The 25,210-nt window shown below is 50.9% G+C and overlaps 1 protein-coding gene across 3 annotated transcripts in view; it reads right to left on the bottom strand.

Annotated features, from left to right (window-relative positions):
* Positions 1–6,421: 6,421 nt before the first annotated feature.
* The window catches only part of ERGIC1 (endoplasmic reticulum-golgi intermediate compartment 1), a 106,277-nt gene continuing 87,488 nt past the window's right edge, over positions 6,422–25,210 (bottom strand). For 2 of the 3 annotated variants that reach the window (XM_067732836.1, XM_067732838.1), the window contains 4 exons: positions 22,048–22,148; positions 19,410–19,532; positions 10,646–10,683; positions 6,422–8,338 (listed from right to left, as the gene is read on the bottom strand). In XM_067732836.1, coding sequence (XP_067588937.1) covers positions 8,047–8,338; positions 10,646–10,683; positions 19,410–19,532; positions 22,048–22,148 — 554 coding nt within the window. In that variant the 3' untranslated portion in view covers positions 6,422–8,046. The remainder of the gene's footprint in view (positions 8,339–10,645; positions 10,684–19,409; positions 19,533–22,047; positions 22,149–25,210) is intronic. The other variant, XM_067732837.1, reaches the window with a different exon arrangement.

The raw sequence follows: 25,210 nt of genomic DNA on the forward strand, positions 1-25,210 counted from the left end.
TTGTAGTGAGACCTGAACCCAAGTGCCTCTTCACGTTGCTGGACCTTGGCTCCTTATCTGTGAAATGGGGATGATCTTAAGTAGATGACTCATAGAGTTGTTACGAGGACTAAATGAGTTAATCCGTTTCTTGTGTTTAGAACAGTGTCTGGCGCATAGCGCTCAATTACAGCCACCTATTATTCCTAAAGAGAGCGGAGGCCTTGCTCCAGGACAGCCCTAAGGACAGGCCTCACCAGAGTCAGACTTTTGCCATTAACTCCCAATGACGCAAACTGTAAGCTTTCCGTGTTTGATGTAAACACGTGCAATGCGCCATGCTAACTGAAGCTGTGCTCTCTCCCCCCTTTTAACTCCGTTGAGAGTCTTCTTTAAAAGCCGGCTAGGGCAGCCGGGATTCTGCAGACTAGCGCGCCTGCGGGTTTGTAGCTATTGCCCCGCCCCACTCATTCCGGCCCCCACCACCCCGCCCTGCCCACCTTGTCCCCGCCTCGCCCCGCCTGGTGGTGCCCGAGCTCCGCCTCCCGCCTGGGTAAGGCAACCCAGTGTCGCCGGCACCACCCCTCTCGTCAGACTGAAAGTCCCTCTGCGCGGCCTCTGGGAACGAGAGGCCTCCAATCCCGGCTCCGCTGTGCGGGAGGCTCTCAGTGATTGGTTGAATGGATTCATTGAATGGATTGACTCATTCAATTCATATCTGTTGAGCGCCTACTTTGTACCAGACGCCAGATAGAAAGAAGAGATGGGACTTCTCTGGCGGTCCAGTGGTTAAGACACCGTGCTTCCACTGCAGGGGACACGAGTTCGATGATCCCTGGTGGGGGAACTAAGTTCCCGCATGCCCGCGGTGGAGCCAAAAAAAAAAAAAAAAAGAAAGACTTGCCTGACTCAGGCAGGTCCCCTGTTCTCTCCCAGTTTGGGTGTTCCCTAACATATGGTGATGAAATTATGAAATACCAACATTTACTCATACTCATGATCAACAGTGGCATCTGGCTTGATCTCTAGACTTGCTGGGTGCTGTTTAAGGTTTAATTCCAGATCCCCTGAGGTCAGTGTTGGAGCCCTCTGGCCTTCAGACTCAGGGAGGATGGCTACACCTGGGCTGTCTGCAGAAGCCAGGGTAGCAGCAGTAAGCGGGGTGAAATTTGTTGAGGCAATAGCAACTGAAAGACCACCCATTATAGGCTCCAAGAGTAAGGACGTGGGGGGAACAGTCATAAGAAAGGAAGATCTTAAATGTCCTCACCACACACAGACACACACACACAAAAGAAATGGTAATTATGTGAGGTGCTGGAAGTGATAACTAATGCTGTGGTAATCATGAGGCAGTATGTAAGTGTATCAAATCAACACGTTGCACACCTTAAACTTACAGAATATTATAGGTCAGTTATATCTCAATAAATCTGGGGGGGAGAAAGGAAGACACTTCTCATGGGCATGGCAGGGGCAGACGCCATTGTGACCGAGTGCACATAGATGGTCATAGAGGGCTTCTCAGAGCAGCCCTCACAGTGTTCATCAGACCACAGCCCCCTGATGAATTCATTCATTCATGCAGTCATTCATTCACTTGCTCACTGGCTCCTTCTCTGCTCATTCATTACTTCCCTATCACATTCATTAAGCCATTTACCCACACATTCATCCATTTGCTCATTAATTTATTCACCATTTATTTGGTACCTACGTGGAGCCACAGGTACAGGGCTAGATCAAAGAGATCTGGGGAGGAGTGAAGTCCCGTCCCCGCTCCCAAGGAGCACAGGGCCTCACTGGTGAGGGGCAGCCATGTGAGGGTAGATCATTACAACCCAAGATTATCAAGATTGTTCACGCTCAACCAGGGCAGTAAGGCTTTTCTTTACCCCTGCCCTCTGCCCCCTGTGGCTCAACAGAATTAAGACAGCTACAAGGACATCGCCAGATAAGATGGTGAGAGAACCTCAGCCAGGGTTTCTGTCGTTCTAATAAGGATTTAGTAGAATTGGCTACTATCCTGCTTCATGCCTACCTTGGAAACATGCACAGGGACTGGCGTAGAAGCCCCAGGGCCTAGCACAGTGCCGGGCTCAGAGGATAGGCCAGGAAAATATTTTTATGTCTCCAAGGCAGAGGGTGATGTGGTGGGAAAGTGTGAGAGCCCTGGATTCCGGCTGCCTGGGTTTGGATATCCACCACTTCCCGGCTCTGGAGCTTTTGGATAAGATATTTAGCCTCGGGCTTCCCTGGTGGCGCAGCAGTTGAGAGTCCGCCTGCCGATGCAGGGGACACGGGTTCGTGCCCCGGTCCGGAAAGATCCCACATGCCGCGGAGCGGCTGGGCCCGTGAGCCATGGCCGCTGAGCCTGCGCATCCGGAGCCTGTGCTCCGCAACGGGAGAGGCCACAGCACTGAGAGGCCCGCGTACCGCCAAAAAAAAGATATTTAGCCTCTTGGTCACTCACTTTCCTCATCTGTGAAATGGGAATGATGAGAGTACCCACCTCATCAGTTTGGTGTCAGGATTCAATGAACCCTCAGCACAACGTCCGGCACAAAGTAAGCACTTAATACATGGTAGAAAGTATTTCTTTAAAAAAGAAAAAGTTTATTTATTTAAGCCACGCTGCGCGGCTTGTGGGATCTCAGTTCCCTGACTAGGGATTGAACCCCGGGCCCTCGGCAAGGAAAGCACGGAGTCTTAACCGCTGGATCACCAGGGAATTCCCAGAAATTATTATTTCTTAAATGAGTGAATAATAATGGCTAGTTGTATTAGGCTGAGCATTTTACTCACACATTGTGCTAACAGCTTTACGAACATTACCTTATTTATTCTGCTAAACAACCCTTTAAATTGTCCCTGTTACAGGTGAGAAAAGAGATTCTGAATGAGATGGGAGCAGAGGCTGAATGTGATCCACCATGAGATATTCAATATGATTATTGTTATCTGGTAGCCAATAAGATGATGAGGAGATCCACTGTTATTAACATTGGAAGGCCTCCATTATGTAAGGAAAAAAGTAAACTACAAAATAATGTTAACAGCATGATCCGATTTTGTTTACGGAAGAATATCACTAAAACATTAACAATGATGATCCCTGATTAGTGGGATTATGGGTAACTTTAATTTTCCTTTTTCATTTTTCCCTTTTTGCTCTTTTCTGCCTTTCCTTCAGTGGAGCTATGAGCATGTATTATTTGTGTAATTAAAATCATGTTGTAAGGGTTTTAAATTTTTGCTTAAGAAGATCCCCAATGTTCAACTTGGCTTTCTTTTGTAGGCTGTTTTGAATTTATTTTTTATTTTTAAATTTTATTTATTTATTTTTTTGCTGCGTTGGATCTTCATTGCTGTGCGTGGGCTATCTCTAGTTGCGGCGAGCGGGGGGTACTCTTCATTGCGGTGCACGGGCTTCTCATTGCAGTGGCTTCTCTTGTTGCGGAGCACGGGTTCTAGGCACGTGGGCTTCAGTAGTTGCGGTGCATGAGCTCAGCAGTTGTGGCTCGCAGGCTCAGTAGTTGTGGCGCATGGGCTTAGTTGCTCCGAGGCATGTGGGATCTTCCCGGACCAGGGATCTAACCCCTGTCCCCTGCATTGGCAGGCAGATTCTTAACCAATGCGCCACCAGGGAGGTCCTGCAGGCTGTTTAAAAGGAAGAAAACAGAAAACGACAGTACCCTCACTACTTTCAATTCCCACCCACCCCCTTTTTTTTGGGGGGGTAGGGGGGTCGGTTTAGCCTTTTGACAGAGATGTCTGTGGCGAGTAAGCCAGAACCATACAATTCTCCATAACCCTGGAGTCAGGCGGACGTGGGTTTGAATTCCAGCTTCACCGCGTGCTAGCTCTGTGACTAAGTTACTTAAATCTCTGTTTTCTTCTTCCTAAAAACGAGGTAACAGCCACCTTGTAGGATTGCTGTGAGGATTAAAAAAGACAAGACCTGAACAAGCACTCCTTGCCTGGCACGTGGAGAATGCCTAACTCTTGGTAGCTATTACTACCAGAGTTGAGATAAAAATAAGTTATTTTGGTCAGAATAAAGTGCATGACCTCATCACCACAAAACTGACAGAAGACAGCTGCTGGGGGGCAGGGGAGGGGAGGGTCTTGGGTGAATGTTCTCCACACAGGCCCCCTCACATTTCTGGACCGCGACATCTACCTGCTGGAGCAGCTAAGGAACCAGCTTCTTAAAAAGGGATCAGGACCGCCAGTGCCCTGGCACATTGAGAAAATGTGTACCTTTGTTTCGGGCAAGAACAAAAGCAAATTTGTGACTTTTAGTTATAAAAACTATACAGCAGCCACTCATGAGCCGCACTGCCACACCCCACTTCTTCCCAAGGTTCACAGCCCCACCTCGACCCCAAGCAGTGTGAGTTCAGCATGAGGGTCGCTCCTCACCGAAGCACCTCTCCGACTTCACCTCTTCTGCAGCTGCAACACCTCCCCAGGAGAAGCCTTTTCTGCCTGAACCACCACAGCCCCCAAACCGTCACCTACACCTCTCTGGGTTTGCACCATGAGCCCTGATTGAGAAATCCTCTTGCACGAAAACACGATAGTCTGCACTTGGTTAGGTAACTGAAAGAACTGGTTCAAGGGAGAAATCATAAAAATGACACACATATACCTTAAAGGTTTTACATCAACTTAAAACACATTGGCCCGGGACTTCCCTGGTGGTCCAGCGGTCAAGACTGCGCTCCCAGTGTAACAGGGAAGAGCCAATTTTGACTCCATGTTGGATCTGTTTCTTTGACTTTAGGCTTTGCTTTTCGTTGCTTTTATTATAATCATACATAATGGCCTGCCTCAGGGAACCCTACCCACCTGTGAATGGCTGCAAGAAAGAAGAAACTAACACATCCCCTCCCGGAGGCCGGCCACTCCAGGAGATGTTTTGCAAGACTGATGGCCCTTCTACTTTACTTCCTCCTCGCCTCTCCCTCTCTATGTACCTTTTTACTTTACTTCCCTCTCTGATTCTATAAAAGAAACTGGCATCCAGACCCCAGATGGTTTTTGGGGGGACTCTAGTCCACCATCTTTTCCGTCTGCTGGCTTTCTGAATAAAGTTGTATTCCTTGCCTCAACACGTTGTCTCCCTATTTATTGGCCTGTCGTGCGGCGAGCAGAGCGAGCTTGGACTCGGTAACACCAATGCAGGCGGCCCAGGTTCTATCCCTGGTCAGGGAACTAGATCCCGCATGCAGCAACAAAGATCCTTCGTGCCACAACGAAGACCGGTGCAGCCAAATAAATAAATAAATATTAAAAAAAGAAAAAGAAAAAAAAACCCCCAAAATCCCACATTAGCCCATCTCTTGACCCTGAGCGAGGCTTTTCATTGAGAAACCTCTGCTGGAGTTCTTCATCTTCCTTACATAAACTATGTCCTTACATAAACCAACCGCAGGGCTCCAGGTTTCTCGTTTTCTTTAACATGGAGTGAGAACTTACTTTCAATGTGAATGCAGAATCCTCAAGGACTCCCCCACCCCAACTCTTTTCAGTTGCCTTATTCACATTGAATTCGTGGGGTTTTTTTGGGGGGGGGTGTAGGGGCTGAGTATCCCCTGCAGTGGAAGCGCAGAGTCCTAACCACTGGACTGCCAGGGAATTCCCTGAATTCGGTAGCATTTTGAGGAGGGCGTGGCGACTCACCTTTATCAGGTCTCTCCAAAGTATTCAGCTTAGTTTTACTAGACTCTTTGACTACCGGTGGGCATATGCTCTCCATCACTAGCTTTGAGTGTCACAGTAATTCAAGTATCGCACAGAACATTAAAGAGAGAATGGGGAGGGTCAGTGAAGAGTTTCTCGCAGACTGGTTCGCTCTCACATTCATCTCTGACGTGTTTATTATCCACGTCCGTGGTGTTCCAGTGAAGGCCTTGAAGGACTGGGCAAATGTCCATGGAAGTCCCTTTCTCACAGCTGATGGTAGATCTCCCTTATTCTATTTGGGAAAACCTATACGGAACAACTACCATTTTTGAAAATTTACTATGTACCACTTTCCTGCATACATGAGCTTGTTCTGATCCAGTATAACTTATTTGCACCCATTATAGATTTAATTTCTGCAACAGCACCATGAGGTTAAGGACCTGGCCTGAGGCTACACAACTGGAAAGTGAGCAGATCAAGTTAACACAAGGTTGTAAATCAACTATACTTCAATAAAATAAATTAAAAAGAAAAAAGCAAGTAGCAGATCAGGGGACATTCTGTAGGGATTCAGTAAAGGAAGGACTGAATCCAAGGGGTCCGGACTTTCTGATCATGCTAACAGATCTTCTCCGCATTTCCCAGTTTCTCTCCTCTAGAATGAAATTCTCCTCTAGAATGTTCTGACTGTGATCCCAGCCTCCGGGCTACCTGGCCACAATCAAGTCGAAAGCAACACACAGCAATATTTCTGAAAATCAGCCTTTTAATCTATTTGAACCCAATGAGTGGAGAAAGAACTAACATTTTTTTCCCTTGAGATTTTGTTTATAAGAATAATGGGTCAGAGGTGTCTCTTCCATAGGAAACTGACATCCCCTATGTCCTCAAGAGCTGTTTTTTTTTTTTAAATGCATAAACATGGGATTTCAATTCACTTGCATGCCATTTCCCCACCCTGCCCTGCCCACCCTCTACAGCCACACGTATTCACACACCCAAGGGGCTCCTTTCTGTAACTGGGGAAGAGAATGCCAAAAAAAAAAAAAAAAAAAAAAAATCCATCTGAGTGGCCACAGATACCAGAAATACCCAAATGCAGTTTACACTCACATTCATCAACTCATATGCAAAAGGGGAAGCTTTTCTAATTGGAATCTAGAGTCAAAAATTACAAACGGCAGAGACTTGAACCATCCAGAGATAATTTAAAAAAGCCTTCCACTCCCCTTAATTACACACCCCTTAATTACAAATGTATGCAAACAATCTTGATATAAATGGAAAACAGGTGGACGACTCTCCCCCTGGGAAGTGGGGGGCATACCTAAAATTCCCTGGGTGTAATTCATGCCTGGACCATTGCCTCTCCCTTTCAGGACTAAAGGGGAAGGATAGCGGGGGAGCAGTGGGGTAGGGACCCACCCAAGAGCAAGGGAGGAAACAGTGGAGCTGCCCCAGGAACCAGGACCGAGTTAGTGTGTCCAGCCAGTGGGGAGCTTGGTGGGGCAAGTGGGCCACATCTGGGTTGCAGAGAGGTCCAAGAGCTATACAGCCTTGGGAGCCCCGAGGGTGGACATGCTAAGATGGGAGAAGGGCTGGTCTGCTTTGCTTCCCCCACCTAAGGCCTTGGGACCGACGGCAAGCCGCCTGGGAGAGGCTGAGACATGATTATCTTAGGGTCGCGGAAAAGGATGCTTCCCATCTGGACATAAGTGCACAAACCGTGTCTGGCTCTCCAAGGATGACTTCCCAGTCACAGCCAGCCCCTCCACCAAGCCATGCTGTGGCCACACAGCACGGGGGCTGAGGCACATTGGCAGGGGGTTCAGAGGAACAAGATGAAGAGAGAGAGGAGGGGGAACTCGCCAGGCACCCAGGGACCAGTGGGCAGACTTGAGTCTACACAGCTGCTGCCCAACAACTGGGCATCTGCTTCTGGGGAAGAAAAGAAAGGGGTGGGGGTGAGGGCCTTGAAGCCTGGGCTCTAGGTCGGGCAGGAAGGGATGGAGCAGAAGCAAGGGCTCCATCTACAGGGCCACGTATCAGGGGCTTGCCTGGGAAGTAGCATTCTTTGTTGAAGGCGCCAGGTGGGAGGTACCTTTGGGCAGCCTGGTCCAAAGCCCAGAGCCCAGGTCTGCAGGCTGGCTGCCCAGGGGAGAAATCAAGTGATTAGTGGGACCAAACAGTGGGGAGATTGTCAAAGCCTGGCTGAGAGCTGGTCAACATAGATTCTGAGCTGCTCGCCCAACGGGGAAAGGACTGCAGTTTTCCCAGGAGTGGTCTCCAGCATTCCCGAACCTTCCCTGCCTGACTCTGGTGTTGGGGCTCCTCAGGGAAAGAAAGGGGCACCCAGACTTCAGGCAGTGTAATTCATCTACAGTTAAACATGGGGAAAAGAGGTAGCTGCGAACCCGTGAGCCACCCCCTCCCTCCCCTCACCCCCACTTTGGGACGCAGACAGATCCTGGGCCAGATAGAGGGCAGGAGGAGACGGGGCGCTGGAGGCAGGGCTGGCGGTCTCCCTGGGTCCTCGGCCGTCGGGCCAGGCGGGTCGTCAATGCATCTTGCCCAGCTGGATCTTCTTCCAGGCCTCCGAGGCTGTGAAGATACACGAGTCCAGAATGCCGGCAACAGTGAAGGTCCCGCCGATGATGGCACAAATCTGAAAGGGGTGAGGGGAGGTCAGAGGTCAGCACTGGAGGGAGCACCAGGCCAGACCCCTCCCAAACTACGAGATGATGAGCTCAGCAAGTGCAGACGCTCTGCCCCATGAGGCCCACCACGTGGTAACCAACAGGGGCTGGAACATACTCTGGGCTCAAAAACTCCACTTGCTGGATGATGAATGAAATAATAATAAAAGTAACCATTATCAGCTCCTTTCGTTCCCATATTAACCTTCTGAAAGGAGGGGGATTATTAGACCCATTTCAGAGGTGAGGAAACTGAGGCTTAAACAGGTAACTACGTTCGCATAATAAGTAGCAGAACTGTGACTCGAACTTGGGCATGTCTTTGATTCTGGAGCCTGTGGTCTTAACTTCTACTCTAAATTTATCAGATATTTACAATCCCATTTGCAGATGAAGGAACGGAAGTTTAGAAAGGCAGTGCCACTGGCCCAAGGTCATACAGCTAAGAAGTGGCAAAACCGGGACTTGAACCTGGGTCTGACAGGTCCAGGACCAGTGCTGCCAGTGACTGAGTAACATCTGGGGTGGGCTGAATAGGCAGCGCTGGCCTGGATGGGCTGGAGTGAGAAACAAATCTCCTCTCACCCTCAGAAGCTTGTACTGTATCAGCGGGATGGGTAGTAATCAATCTTACCGATAAATGCAAAATTACAACAAAGGCAAGTGCTACAGAGGAGAGAGGGGCCTATGTTGCTACCAGAAATCTTGTATCGGGGCACAGTTTCTTACGGCCCTATTTACTTTGGGGACCAGATAATTCTTTGTTGTCAGAACTGTCCTGTACTCTGAAGAACGGTGAGCGGTATCCTGGGCCTCCACCCATGAGACGCCAGTACTACCTTCTCTTCCCTGCTGTGACAACTGAAAGGACACATTGTCTCCAAACATTGTCAGATGTCCCCTGGAGGTCAAAACTGCCCGATTAAGAACTGCTGTTGTACGGGGATGGTCATCAATGTCACCTGTATGCCTGTACTTCCTCACTTCCTGCCACATAATAATATAAGAACTACAACAAGAGACAGCACTTACACAGCACCTTTCTGTGCCAGGCACGCTTTGAAATGCTCACGCCTCTCACCTCACTGAATCCCCAGGCCAACCCTAGGAGGGAGGTACTATTCTTATAACTACATTACAGCCAGGGAAACTGAGGCACAGGGACACTCAGTCACTCGTCCAACGCCATGGTAATTAGTGGCTGAACTGGAGTTCAAAACTCTCAACATGGCCCTTTGCTGCTTCCCAGGCATGAAACAGCCTACCTAACGAATTATTCACTTTGCTTTGAAGTTGTCAGGACTCCACTTGTGATGTGTCAACATAATGCTATGTCTTCCTCAAAATTTTCTGGCCTACCTATGAGCTGCTTTCTGGCACCATCAAAGAACCAAAGTGCATAAAAGGTTTGCAAGGAAACTTTAAATGTACTTTTCCCCTAAAGACACACTTTATGTCGTGTATAAAAACCAATACCACCCACCAGAGGAAGGCACCTCTTCTCTCATGTACCCATGGGCCCAGAGAGGGAAGTAGTCTGTCCAAGGTCACACAGCAAGTGTGGGGCAGAGCCAAGTCTGTCTGCCCCCAGAGCTCTCACTCTTTCTCCCTTGCCACATTTAAGGGGCACTTAAATGTCTCAGAAGAAGCCAATCTGGGCAGCCCTGGAGGGCCCCTGAGGCCGCCCTGGAGGTCCCACGGGAGGACTCTGGGAGACAGCAGTGCCATACTGGTCCTCTGGTGCCAAGCGAACAGGCCAGGAGACACAGCAGAGGCAAGAGGGAAGTGTGAATCGAACCGGCGTTTATTTTTAAAATTATATTTCCAAGAGATGAGCTAAGCGGAGGCCTGTGAGGCCCCAGACAGACAGAGCAGGTCTGTACGGATAGGCTGTAAGTAGAGCAGCTGGCATTCCAGTAATAACAGCCCAAGAAACCAGAGCAACCCCCCAGGGAGAGAGGAGGATGGGGGGCGCTGGGGGGATTATTATGAAGTGTTTTCAGTGGGCAAGGCCTCTCCCCGCCGGCCTCAGAGCATGACGCAGGGCTACTTTTCAAGGAGGATGACGGCAGGGGAGCCGGGTTATTTTGGTGGAGTGGATCAGATGATGGGCGATTTTATACCGCAAAACGCTTTTAGAGCTTGGATCAGAGGATAGGAAAATGTGACTTAAGTGCAATGGAGCAAATAATAAAAAAATAAAAAATAACCACACACACACATCCATATTCATCTACACGCTTTGGAACCTGCGTGTGCCTATGATTCACACACACCTGGCACCCAAACTGAAGCCTCCGTTCACCGGGCAGGCCTTAACGGAAGGAGACACAACACATTCATTGAGGTACATGAGAAAACACAGAGCTGTGGGGAAACTGAGGCCCTGGGAGCATTCAAGCCGCCAGGCAGCTGACCCTGTCTGAGTTACTTACAGGGTGCCTAAGGCTAAGGGGCTCTTCAGGAAGCTACCGTGTGTGTCTACTGACATCACCCAATGCAGCTGTATGTCCCCCATTATTCTACGTCTATTCAAGGTGCTGGTCACTGGTCAATGGAGGAGGGGGAATTCTGGCATATTCAGTGGGGCAGTAGAGGACTCCTCAAAAGCTGAGAGAAATTTAGCAGCCCGCCTGATGCTGCCATGGCCCCATTTTCATTATTTTGCCTTTGGCCTGCCTGACCTGCTCCCATCTGCAGGTGGTGACTGGTGTGAGGTGAAGCAGGGGTCGTGAGGAGAGGGTCCTGGGGTGCTCCCAGGCTGTGGCGTGCCCTGGATTTTGACAGATGGTAGCCACAGAAACCCCCAGCACCAGGAGGCTGCCACATCTGGACTCATCCCAGAAGGTGGTCAGTTGTGGCCATCCCTTATCCCGAGAAGGTCACGGTTTCTACATTCTGAAACGCAAGGAAATAAATGTAGCCACAGGGTTGCACCAGAGGGTATGTCTGTCTTTGGACTCAGGCTCTACCTTGGTGGTGGCGAGATCACAGGCTTCACCACATTTGGCTGACGGTTGGGGGTGGGGGGCGGGGAATGACCAACCACGGATGTGAGGAGGCTGACAGGGATCTTGAGAAGAGATAAAGAAAGGCCTGGTGGGGGCTTCCCTGGTGGCGCAGTGGTTGAGAGTCCGCCTGCCGATGCAGGGGACGCGGGCTCGTGCCCCGGTCCGGGAAGGTCCCACATGCCGCGGAGCGGCTGGGCCCGTGAGCCATGGCCGCTGAGCCTGCGCATCCAGAGCCTGTGCTCCGCAACGGGAGAGGCCACAACAGTGAGAGGCCCGCGTACCGCAAAAAAAAAAAAAAAAAAGAAAGGCCTGGTGGAAGGGAGGATGGTGACTTGGCATCTCCCTGGCCTGGGAGGATAGGGCCCAAGATGAATATAAATGAATAAAAAGGAAAACGAAGCAAATCATGCCCATGACACTTAGTTCCCTTGCATGTTGCTGTGCACGCAGAAGAGCTAGGAGAACCGGGCCTCCATGGTGTGCAGAGGCCAGGAGGCGTGAACCTCCTCAGGGTGCACGGCCAAGGTGGGGTGTGAAGACTGGGGAGCCCACAGTGTCCTTCCTGGCTGTGGCAGCAGAAAGAGCTTGGAATTCAGAAGCCGAGTCGTGGCTGTCGCTTTCTAACTCCGGACTTGGGAGAGCCTTCCCGGGCCTCAGTTATTTGATCTGCAAAATGGGAAAACTGTCCCTACTTTGCCAACTGTCATACTGCAGGCAATGCCTCTGGAGTGCCTAGCACTCAGTACGTGTTTAGTAAATGGTACCTAATCTCATCTTTCAGGTGACTGGAAGGCTCCAACCTTCTTGCTAAGACCTGAGATTTTCTAAACCTCTCTGAGACCCACTCTAAGAAGAACAATGGGTAAAAATATCACTTATTCCCCAGAGCAGGCCTTTGGGTCTCAATTTCCATTCTCTACCTGGCTCCTTAAGCAGAGGACAAGCCATTCATGGAAGGACAGGATGGCAAGGGTGTCCCAGGCACCACAGGCAGATTCTTTTCAGCTGCTCGGGTCCCAAGCCCTCCGAGGGCCCATTCTACAGAGGGAGTAGCTGAGGCCCAGACACGTGGGTTTGTCATAAGAATATCCCTGGGGGCAAAGCACCTCAGGCCAGAGGTTGTTTCCAGTCTTCGGCCAGGCAGGGAGCGACCCCTCACCCCCAGTCCCCTACCCCAACCCTACTGCTTAAAGCTCGCTTTCCCGACTGCCCCGGGGAGAGAGAAGCAGAAGAGACCGACCCACAGCAGGCTCAGGACATGTTCACTGAGTAAAGGAGTGTGTGTGTGCACGAGTGAGAACCGATAAAAGAGTCGGTGAGGGAGTGAGGGAGTGAATGAATGAACGAACATCCTAGAAAAGGAGTAGAAGAATTCCACGCCCCAGGCAGGGGGCAAAGGTGGTTCACACAAGGGGTGTCAGCCCAGGAGCTGGGGGTGTGGAGGTGACTCAGGATGCTGGGCCCACTTCCATGGCTCCCTGAGCCTCAGTTTCCTAACTTTTACAAACGGGAAGGCTAATCCTCACCCCAAAGGACTGCCCTGGGATTGCCCGTGTTACACATACACCCTTAAATGCCTGTTCCCTTGGTCCCTTGCTGCTGCTACGCTCTTGCATCTCCCAGCTTTGAGGCAGGGGGACAACTTCCGGGGGAGAGGGTGGAGGACGGGAGAGCGGGGCCGCTGAGCCAGGAGGGGCCATCACAGCCGGGACCTGCAACCCTACTCTGGTCAGCAGCCCCAGCTCCAGAAATGAAGACAAGGACCATTTGCTATGCGGGCCCCAGTGAGTCGGGGCAAAGCACATTACTTTGCTCTCATCAGAAGTCATCAATAATGCCCCTCTGTTCTTACGGGGAGGCTTCCTCCCTGCGGCTCCCCCAGCTTCCTGACCTTCCACTGTGGGGAGAATGAAGTCAGCTCGTCTACCTTGAAAGGAAGGTGTGTGTGTGCTCCCCTGACATTTTAATCACGGCTCTTGATTCCTTATACTATGGAGAGGACAAGTTCCAACCACACCAGCTGGAGGACCGAATCCCTCTGTGTTCCACCAGGCTCTGGAGTAAACATTCCTGGGGGCGGATACCAGCTCTGCGACCCTGGCCGGGAAAACCAGTTGACCTCTCAGAGCCTCAGTTTCTCTCATCTGTGAAATGGGGTCCACGATGAGGCCCTGTCTAGCTGCCTGATGTACCACCGCTAAGTGCCCGGGCACTGCTCGCTCACTCTACTCGTCCAGGCGGCCTTGCTTGAAAAGTTTGTGCAAAAGGCACAGTGTGAGGAAATAAATAATGAATCGGAGTCCCATCAGATGCCGGTGGCGGCAGACAGGCTGGAGCCTCGGATGAGAACACCGGGGCTGCGGCTGGGCAGAGGTGGAGGCTGTCGTAGGAGGGAAGCCGGTGACTGGGCCTGGGAGAGGTGGGGAGGTGGGGAGGAGAGGGTGTGGGGGTCTCCAGTCAGTGGTGTCACGCCCGCCAGACTGCCCGCTTGCACCCTTTAGCCCAGGAGCCTGGGGGCGGGGGCGGGGGAGAGTGGAGGCCCTTCCCTGCCATTTTTGCAGTGGCTGCAGCCGCAAAATACCCACCGCCCCCTCTGAAAAAACCACCTCGGGGCAGCACCTACTATGTGCCAGGCCTGAGATAGCACTTCCTTCCGCCTCCTCATGCATTCTTCGCGAGTAGTAGGGCAAATGGGGTGCGCTCCATTTCACAGGTGAGGAAACAGGCTCAGAGAGGGACCCACTTGTCGAAGGTCACACAGCTACCAACTAGGCAAGGGAGACGAGCATCCAGGTCTGGGAGGCTGCCAAGGGCCTGCTTTTTCCTGTTCCTCCACCCTGCTTCTCTCCCACCTGAAGGCGCCCCTCAGTTCCCATCTGCATGCCTGGATGGCTTCTTTATATTGTGTTTTCTCGGCTCTCTTAAGTCCTACGTATCAAATGTCCTAAAGGTAAGGGGTCTCCCTCAGGGAAGTTTATGAAGTAAGATGCTGTGTGTCTGTAAAAATAAGTTGTCGTTTATAAAATGGAGCCCATGCCTTTCTAATGTTCCTTATTCTTCTCAGAACCTGCCCTAGAAAAGAGTACCAGCAGTTCCTGTTCCAACTGTGATATCGGTGTTCAGACTCAGTTGGAGCAATCAGTCCCTGGTACACAACCTTCTGGAAGAACTAGCTTTGCTCAAACGTCCGGAAGGACCAGAATGGAAGTGTTTTTTTTACATACACATTTCCAGGCCTGAATAACAGGGCAGCTAATTTGGGTTCTGTTCTGCTCCTCAGATAATAGAAACTGTCTTGTGGGGAGTGGACCAAGGTGTACACCCTCCATGTGTCTGCTCACTGTTTCACACCCACTTATCTCCTGCCCGGGCTATGCCAGGTCTGGGGAACAGAGGTGACTGAGAGCCAGCCCTCCTTCCTGGAGCTCACAGCCCTGGGAAGAGAGACACGCCGAGGAAAGCCCAAGTAGGAGAGAATGGAGGGTCTGAAGTGGCTGATGTATCAGTCTAGCTACCAGGCTGGTCTTTTCCCAACTCACACAGCCTCAGACGTAAAACCTTCTCAGTTTTAAGTTTGTCTTCTTTCAGTTTTTTTGTTTTTGTTTTTAACCATCCTATGTGCCCCCCACTCCACACACCTGCTGCCTTTTGTCAACGGAAAATCTTTGCAGGTGCCCAAACAGATGAGTGAAAGGTAACCAGATAAGGGCAGGAAAACCTGTGCACCACCAGCCAACCAGGCTTAGATGGACAGTTTGCTTTTTGTATGGTTTGCATGGGCGTGACTGCGATTTTATCACACATGCTCATAATATTGCCTTGTTTCCTGCTATAATATTTCTTCTTGATTCCCAGGACAGAAGTCACTGTATCAAATGATCCTGGTGTTCTATCAAGGGCTCCATGGCTTCTGGGGGCTCTGTTGTTGGAACATCCTTGAGAGCCTTTGTTTTGGAAAATGAAGGCTCCCAAGCTGGTGATGGGAGGATGCGGCAGAGGCAAGTCTGGGGCTCAAGTCTCAGCCCTGACTTTCTTGGCTGTGAGATCTTGGAAGAGTTTCTTTACCTCTCTGGGCCTCAATTAATTCATATCTAAAACAGGAATGATATCATCTACCTTGGAGGGTTCCTGGGAGGGTTAAAGGAGAGGACTGTAAGATTACCTGGCACCTAGTAGATGCTTAATAAGTGCAGCTATATGATCACTTCTTCAAGCAGCTATCCCTTGTATATTTCTAAGCACCTACATCCAGGCCAAGTCCTGTGCCGGACGCTAGGGACACAGAGGTGAGTCAGGCCTGGAGCTCATCATAATCAGGCCTGGCAACTATGAAATGCAATCTAAACTTTGGGGGATTATTTCACTGGCAAGGAGCACCTCGAGGGCAGGGGTGATGTGTAACTCAGCTATCCCTGTTATCCAAAGGGGGCATGTCATCATCACCAGCTGCTACTTTTTCGCAGACAAAAAATGCCATGGCCATACTGACCCAACTTGGTGACTTCTGGTTGCTCTCCCCAAATAGAATAAAACACACACAAGGAAAGTGATGTGACACCTCCAAAGCCACCCGATCTGTCACCACCACCCACTTGATGGCCATCTCCAAAAAGGGGCTTCAGCAAGTGGCAGGGGTAGGGGACAAATGTGCATGTGTGGGAGGGGGCACTTTGAAAGGGATCCCTTTCATGTTGTTAAACACCATCTGTTTTATTCTCTCGGTGGTGGAATATTCTGGAACAGCACAAAGTGGAGGTCTGAGCAAGGTGCCCTGGGTGTCCAGAGAGGAGCCCGGGCAGCCTGCTGGAGGCTTCCAGGAGGAGGGCGTCCCCTCTGTTCAGGCAGGGCATGAAAAAAAGGTCCTTTCCAGACCATAACAGCCTGGAAGGGGCAACCCCGACTAAGCCAGGTACTTGTTACTTAGAATGCCTCTGCCCTCCACACCCACTCCCCCGCCCCTGGCTGCACCCACCCCTCATTCCAGCCCACCCACAGCTGCCGCCGCAGCCCTGTGGCCGCCACATGACAACATCCTGGCCTAAGCCCCCTCTTCAGCAGCCCCTCTGAGGAGCTATTTGCAGAGGCCCCCAATGCACACAAGTGTTTGATTTCATAAAGAGAGAAAGAGAAGTCACAGCAGGTGCCTCCACTTCCATCCCACCTCCACCCTGCCTGGCGAGGGCTCCCGGGGGTCTTTGTGCTTGTGTGTCTGTGTGCAAGCGTCATCCCCACATCTGCCGCCCTGTGACAGAGGTCTCTGAAGCTCCACAATGACGCCATCTGCCAGGGACAGCCGGCTGGCTCACTCTGGGCTGACCCCATGGTTGTCGTGGCAACCAAAATGGCAGCATGGGGCCTTCAGAAAAACCACCAGGCTAATGATGTCAGGAGGTTCCCAGCAGCACGGCCCCCACTCAGGTGGAGGTGGCCAGGGCTGGGGTGCAGGAGGGGCTGGTGGCCAAAGGAAGTAGAAGGCCTCTGGGTAATGCAGGACGAGCTCCTTCCCTGGGGTTTTTGGGACCTCCAGCTCTCAGAATTCCTTCCGCATTGAAAGAAGCCACATGGCCTTCACAAGACACGCTATGTTGGGCACCCTGGCATGTACTATTCCCTTTGCTAAGACCCTCTCTCCCTCACTCACCAGTCTAAAAAACGTCTCCTCACCCTTCAAGACCCATCTTGGGGTTTCCTTCTCTGAACCTTCCAAACAGAAGGGAGTCTGCCACTGGGGTACCTGGTGCACAGCTCCATCGGAGGCCCTGCTGGATGGGACTGCAGTTCTGTGTGCTCGCCCATCTCCCCCACCAGCCGGGGAGCAGCTTAAGAGCAGGGATTGCATCTAACTTGCTATCCCTGCTGCAAAGCGCAGGGCCTGGCGCATGGTAAAGTTTAGCAAACATTTAGCAAATAAATGAAGTCGCTTCATTTCTCAGCCACTTACCAAGGGATCTCAACACTCAGAGCCTCAGCTGTCTGGAATGCAGGGGAAACAGGAAGGGGGCCATGAAGATCCTTCCCGACCCTACAGTGAGGTGTGGGCACAGGGGTTTCTCTGCCACCATCAAGGCTGCAGACCCCAGGGCCTCTGAGATGCAGACCACACCCACACAGAGGTACCTCCTTGTGTCTTCGCTTCTGTCCAATTTTGGGTATGCAGTGAGAGTACCGGCTGAGAATCGGCCCCAAGACCCACTTAGTGTGCTACCCTGTGGGGCTTTGGGTAGAATCACTTGCTCACAGATTCCCTGATTTGGAGGCAAAGGGTTAATAGGTATCCCTCCAAAGTGGCTAACCCTATTTACACCAGATAGTACACACAGGTCCCCTTGCTTTGCATCCTCCCAATCTTTACAGTGGCAGGTCTTTAATTTCTGCCAATCTGATAGGATTGAATTGGGTTGTTTTGAATCTCATTCCTCCAATTTCTAGTAAACTTGGGCGTCTTTCCACTGCCAGTGTGGTCTCTTCTGTCAATGGTCAAGTCCTTCCCTATTTTTTTTTTTGGTCACTTTTTCTTACTGATTTGTAGAAATTTTTTTTTTTAAACGTATAAATTCTGAAGCATACTTCTTCCTTATATGTGTGGCAAATATCTTCTCCCAATCTGTGTCTGGTGTTTTAGCTTTATGTTAGGTGCCCTTGGTAGACCAGAAGTTTCAAATTCTTATGCTGTCAGAGAACAGTAAAAGGCCGTTTAGAGGCTCATATAAGCACCAAATTTTGACACTCTTTGTATCCACATGGCTTTCTATAATTTCAGAGCTTCCCTTTTGTGCTTTGAGTCCCACGAGGCCCTGGGAGGTAGGAAAAGTGGGGACTGTTATTCCTATTTCATCAATTATAAGATGGAGACCTTGTAGTGGACATCTGGCCTTTTGGCCGCCTAGCATCCAGTCTTTCCTCTTCTGGTAACTGGCCTCTGATTTTTCTCTTGGGGAACCCCACCCCCTCGTAATCTTTGTCCTTGCAGTCTGGGTGGGGCTGGCCAACTGGAGCACACCATTCATTCTCCAGGCCACAAGGATAGCATGGGACCTGAGCCAGGCCAATGACAGTGCCATTCTATCCAAAACTTGGGGTAGGATTACTGAGAAAGAGGTACTTTCTACTGGTAAATTTTATGTGAAAATGAAGCCAGTACAGAGGAGAGCAGGATGAAGACAGACCTATTCCAGACATTTGTACCTGGATCTAGCCATACCTGAAGCCCACTTATCCTTCAAGCCAGCTTGAGGTGGGGTCCTGTCTCTTCTGTAACAAGAGTCCTAATACAGACCTAGTCAGAGCAGGAAATGAAAGAGCCAAGACTGGACACCAAATTCTGAATCATTATTAAAAGTATGAAGAGGTAGAAAAGCAGTTTCTAAATCTAAGAGGGAGGGAAAATCACCTCATCTCTTCCACCTTCACTGACTCTGGCTTACCGAATTTCTCCAGGCCTCTTGGCTGGAGCAGGGCACTGTGACCTGGCTGTTCTGACCCCAAGGACATTTTCAATGGGAAGCCAGGATAGTACTTGATAGAAATAGTCAGCATCAAAGAAAACTGACATCAGCTTGAAGCAGCCTCACAGAAGATTGGACTTGGGGGAGACAATGGCAAAAAAGCAAAAAGAGAACAGGCAGGAAGGAAAGAAAGAAAAAAACCTGACAATATCAGCCCGTAGAGTTAGAAAATAGACATGGGAAAAAAATGAGTGAAATCTTCACTGTAAAACTTACACAGAAAAGGATACGCCCTGCTAAGAATAATTTCCATAAAAATAAAAAACCGGAGAAAATCAGGAACATCTCACTGAGCCATATAAAGATGGAATTGCTTAAGGGACGAAGTGATTGAGTGGCATTCCCATCTGGAAAAGAGTTTCTTGATGAAATGCCATCGATATTGATGTGCTTCTGATGACATTTCTAAACGTCCTAGAGGTCCCAGCCTTGTGTGGACAGGCTGAGCCCCTAGCCCTGTGGGCTGCATCCTGCTTCTCGGAGAACCGGTTGGGGTGCTCACAGCAGGCACCCTGCCCACTCACCGTGGTGATGAACCTGTACAGAGGCTGCCGTCTCTCCGTGTACTTGACCGTGATGGGGCTTAGGTCATAGCGGAACCAGATGGCGGGGATGATGCGGCCAGTGTGGCTGTAGGCGACGTACTCCTGAGGTGCAAGAGCGGACAGGGGTTGGGGATGTGAGACTCAGGCTCAAACCCTGTCGCGTGGGGGATGGGGGGGATGGGTGGCAGAGGGTCCCCAGAAACCCACAAGAACGGGCTCTTCTCCCTCCCTCCCCCTGCAGAGCCAGGCTCCACGGACCCCTCCTCTCACACCCTTCCCCCTAGTAGCTCTGCCATCAGCATCTGGATGGCCACCATTCACTGGGAGCATTTTGGACCCTTTGGACTGCTTGGAAATGGACTGCTTGACCTTGGAAGCAGCACCAGAATCCAAATAGGAGAGCAGAGCTGTCAAAGGACAAGTGTGAGTGGGCTCAGTTTGATGGAAGGCCTATTTCTCCCTTCAACTCCTGGGCCATGCAGAATCCATTTGTTTACTCAGTGATAGTTCACTGAGCACCTCTCCTGTGTGCTGGCCCCTTGCTGGTTGCTGGGGACCCTGAGGGGAGTACGCCCTGCCCCATCCCCAGAGGGACCCACAGTCTGGAGAAGGAGGCATGTAAAAGTATGTGCAATACTGCAGCACCATGAACGAATGGCCCAATCTCCCCAGGGGTGTCTGGACAGCTTGGCAAGGAGGGGACAGTCCTCATGACTTCCTGAGGGGGGTGTGCGTGTGTGTGAGTGAGATGTGGGGAGTAAGCTTCTTCAAAGAAGAAACACACAGAACTGGAAAGTCAGAGGGCACAGCCCCACCACAAGCCTTCCTCAGAAGGCACCGGCCGGGACTCCAAGGATGCCAAGGGGCTGAATTAACGGTGCATCCACTTCAGGGTGCTGAAAACCTCTCGGTTAGTCTCATTTGTCCTCAGCAACTGGAGACCAGACTTTAGCCCCAACCCCAAATGCTAAGGCCCAAGCCCTGCAGCTTCTTTAAGGACAACCCTGAAACTTGCCTCCTCTGCTGGACTGCCACTGGCCCCGATGGGTGCAGCCTCACGCGCTCACAGCGCGGGCCAGGGCTGAGGCCGCAGAGGGAGCTGAGCAAGCTGTCCTGGCTGCTGGGCCTTTGCCAAAGCCTCAAGGGAAGGAGCCTTGGGCAAAACAAGATCAGCTTTCCCCAGGGAGAGCTCATGGGGCAGGGTGACTGTCTGGGTCACAGCCCAGAGCTGAGGGACAGAGGAAAATAATAAAAAACAGCGGCAGTAGGTACCATTTGCCAAAGCCTTCTTTGTGGGTTCGGTGGTTTTAAAAACACTGCCCCATCTGACAGCGACCTTATGAGGTGGGCACCGTCCCCATTTTACAAATGAGTAAACTGAGGCACAGAGCGGTTATGTGACTTGTCCCAGGTGACAGAGCTAGTGAGTGACCGAGCCAGGTTTGAAACGGAAGTTTTCTCCACAGCCCACACGCTTTCTGTTCACACTGCCTCCACTTTCTCCCATTTGTCAGATGCTGTCAGCACTTGAGGGTTCCAGTGAGATGCCCTCCAAGGAACAGGACCCCTCTGCCTCGGAGAGATACACCAGAGCATCAGTGTAGGTGGAGCAGAGGAGAGGGACCCCAAGTCACCCAAGAGACAGTAGCTCCCAGCCTGGCAGACTCGGAGGCCCCTGGTTCAGACTGAACAGGTGATGTGATCAAGAGACCAGGTTTTGGAGCTGGAGGGGAAGCTGGTTCTAATCCCCATTCAGCCATGTTATAGCTTCAGGACCACCTCTCAGTGCCTCAGTGGCCAAATCTGTAAAATGGGGACAATAATAGTCCCAATGTCAGAGCTGCCTTGATGACTGAAAAAGATGGTGGAGGTAGAGAGCTTAGCATAATGTGCAGCCCATGGTAAGTAATCCATAAATGATAGCCACTATGCTTACTATTATTATTATTAGAGCCAAACAATATATCATCTTAAGGGGTCTGGGTGGTCCTGGAACAGAAAAAGAAGGAGAGTCCTGGTGTAAAGGGGTCTATTGGGGGTGCCTCAACCCATGGACTTCAAGCATTCATGTCCCATGGCAGGGTCATCTCTAGGGAGACTGAGGCTGTCTTGGCTTGAAACCACTGTCTGTCACCCCATTCTGCTGGCTCTGACTGTGCTTTGCTTCCCACCAAGGCCTGCCTGCATCTCCGTGAATTTGAGTATTGGGGTGCTGGGACATACCTGTTAACCAACAGCCATCTGGTGTAATTCCAGAGCCTCATGATTCTGGATAACGAGCTTGTGCCCCACGAGCCAGAGCATCCGTTGTGTGCTAACCATTCAGGGTCCCGTGCCTGAATGATCAGGGCCAGATACAGGGCAGTGGAGATGTCTACAAGCCCTAGACCTTTGGGACAGGCCACCTGCCTGCTCTTTCTCCAACAGATCACACCCTATGTCCCGGTTCGATTTCCTCCCCTTGACTCTGAGACTGGCCTCCCATCTTCACCCAGGGCAGATCACCCCTCCAGGAAAGGCCCGTTGAAGGGAATCAGAGGAGATCGCGCCCAGACACTTGTCACCTCGGCTCTCAGCCAGCAGAGGGCGCGATTGCACGCAGCTGCCACCCGTGTACCTTGTTGGCCACCGTGTACTGATAAGAGTACCGCTGCTTGCCACTCTTGTCCTCGTAAACCGTGGGCACGATCTTCAAGATGTAGTCGTGGGAGGCGAGGGCTGCGGGAAGGACACAGCAGCATGAGGCAGGGGGACGGGTACTGCCCGGCCGGCAGCTCGTTTCAACCCTAAACCTGCCTGCCATTGCGGGGTGTGGGGAGGTACTCAGTCTGCACAATTTCACCACCAAACGACCCCTCTTCATTTCTCCCTTTGGGCACCAGGAATCGAAAGACTCCATCGGTCAGGATCTTTTCTCCTGCACTGTATATAATGTTAAATTCTAGTAACAACCCTAATGTCCATCCACAGGGCAGCTGCTGAGAAGGGGGGTGTGGAAGAGGCCACTCTCCAAGGGGGTATCATTGAGTGAAAAGAACTAAGTTAGGGACCAGGGTGAATAACATGTTTCCATGTATTGGGGGCAGGGAAGACTCACTCCTCTACCTGCGTGAAGAATGTAGAGAAGAATTTTCTGAAAAGATGCCCAAGAAGCTATTAGCGGTTCTAGCCTCTGGTGGGGGGCGGGACAGGAGGCAGGATTTGATAAAGGTCACATTTTGTTGTGCACCTTCTCGTCCTGTTTGAATACTGTTACTTTGGGAAAAAGCTGGGTTCAAGTTTTAAAAAAGAATCCACCAACCAGAAAAACTGCACCTATCTATAATGACTGATTAATTTCTCTCCCCATTTTCAATTAATGGGAGATTAGTTCTTCCTCCACCTGGTCCTGTCATATTCCACTGTAACTTACCCCTTCCCCACTGGATGGGGGAGACTGCGGAGGGCAGGGACTGAGCCTTACTCATCTCTGTGTCCCTAGAACCCTGCGCAAGGCCTGGTACGAAGTGGACGGTGGCAAATGCTTGTTGAATGAATGAATGGATGGAGGGCTGACTGGACAGAGGCGTGAATAGAAGAACAGATGAATCAGCTTCTGATAAGCATGAGGTAACCGGAATCAAACACTAGGCTGATAGAATGCTGGCCCGAAGCTGCTATATAGCATCCCGGGAAAGGTGATATTCCCTTGGGCCTTCTGAGATGCTGGGAGAAGCTCACAGACCTCTCTATTGTTGCCTTCTAGAATCTCGGGTCAGGGACCGCGCAGCTAAAACAACACAGAAATTCAGGCTTGTGGGCTCTAATCCTGGTCTCCTGGCTGAGTCAGTCCTGAGTCTTTGGACTCATCTTCTGTGAAAGGGTAGGGGACGTAGATGGTGTTCACAGCCTCTTCCTGCCAACACTGCGTCTTGGTAAGGAAAGGGTGGTGTTTCTTGAACCCTCTTGAGACCTGATTCCTCTAAAAACCTGGGAAAAGTCCTGCAGCCTCAGGGCTAAGCCCATGAAGACCCCAACATCCCTCTGTTCAACCCCACCGGTGCTCAGATTTCAGGAGCACTAGGGCCACCCAGGATTTAAAAGGCAGACACCCGGGCCTCACCCCAAGGGTTCTGTTCAGTGGGTCTGGGGTGGGGCTCAGAATCTGTATTTTAAGCCAGGAGCACAGAGACCACACTTGAAATACGGAGTTCCAAATGCCCACGGCCCCGCGTTAAAAACCTGAAGGAACGAGAGAGTGAACGCCTTATGAAAATCACACCTGTAATAGTTCTGTTCAAATCTGTAAAACACACAGATGATCGTAAAGAAAAAAGATATCACCCACAAAGCCACCCTCCACAGAAAATCGGAGATTCGCATTCTCATGCAGACACTGCTAGACTTCTATTTATACTTATATTTCTATTTCCCTAAACATAAATATAAAATTGGATCGTACTGCACCTTCTTCCGAGAACTGAACACCACGGACACTGTTTCAGGTCTAAGATACAGCGTAAGGTCTACGGCATTGGTTTTATCCATCGCCATATCCCCTCGCACAGTGCACAGCGCCTGGCACACAGCAGGTGCTCAATAGCTGCTTGCTGCCTGAACACCAGCGAGGTTCTGACACATCACGGTCACTGCACTCACCCCCCAGCAAGGCCATGCACAGGGTGCTCAACCAGGCCCCTGGGGCCAGACACTGACGCTGTGGCTCATTTTCACTCTTATAAACAATGACCTAAACGACCATTATTTTCCTAAATCCTTGCACACTCTCGTATTTGTTTCCTTAGCTTACTCTCCTCTAAGTAGAATTGATGACTCAAAGGCAATGACCAATTTTAAGGCCTTTGGTACAATAGAGTCACTGCCAGTATCTTCAAACAGAGTGGTCTGTGCTAGGAAGAAAAACAGGTGTGTTGCTAGGCCTGGGGGTTATTGTACAAAAGGCGGTCAGGGAGGGTCTCTCTGAGGTGGTGGCATTTGAGCTGAGACCTGAATGACAAGAAGCAGCCCCCCATGGAGGACCTGGGAGCAGAGGGACAAGCGGCGGGGACGGGGTTGGGGGTGGGTACCAGGCTTGAGAGCTGAGGAAATGAGAGCCCGCTCTACCCCGGCTGTCTGGTGCATCTCATGCATCTCTCTTTCCACTGAAGCCAGCCTGAGGTGGCTTTCGTCAGTAGCCCGGGAGCAGGAAAGGTTTTCTGCCCACACCCTCCATCAGCTTGCACACCCCGGGGCCTTCCTAGCTTGATCTTCTTCCAATATCAGGCAGCTGAGAGGTCCAGGCTAATTGCAAGCAGGTGGGGACAGGCCCCTTGGGACAACACGCTGCCCGCACGCAGAACCACGATGAACACCCCACCATACGAAGAATCGTCTCCCTCCAGTATAATCAGACATCTGCGTGAAAACCAGGGGGCGCAGTTACACACTGACACGCTGCGGGAAGCAGCATGAGTGGGTACGGACCCAGCTGGGAAACAATACGGTAAATGTAAAGCAAGTCTTGTAGATATCAGAGGCGTTACTGCAATGGTGAAAAGGTAGAAACCACAGACGTTTTCCGTGAAAAGACAGTGCCTTAAAGCACAGCAGAGCTGCTAGATGGGCAACCGTGCCTCCATTACCAGTGGAAAAACTGTACACGAACTGTGGTTATGATGTAACACCAGGCACAAAACTCAGAAGGTAAGCTGCTTGGAAAAAATGACTTCTGCTCACGGGCAAGGATTCCCAGGGACACGGAGAAATGAGAAGCTTGATTTGTTGGGGCAGGTCATGGAGGG

The sequence above is a fragment of the Pseudorca crassidens genome, chromosome 3 (genome assembly GCF_039906515.1).
Source record: "Pseudorca crassidens isolate mPseCra1 chromosome 3, mPseCra1.hap1, whole genome shotgun sequence".
NCBI classification, from domain to species: Eukaryota; Metazoa; Chordata; class Mammalia; order Artiodactyla; family Delphinidae; genus Pseudorca; species Pseudorca crassidens.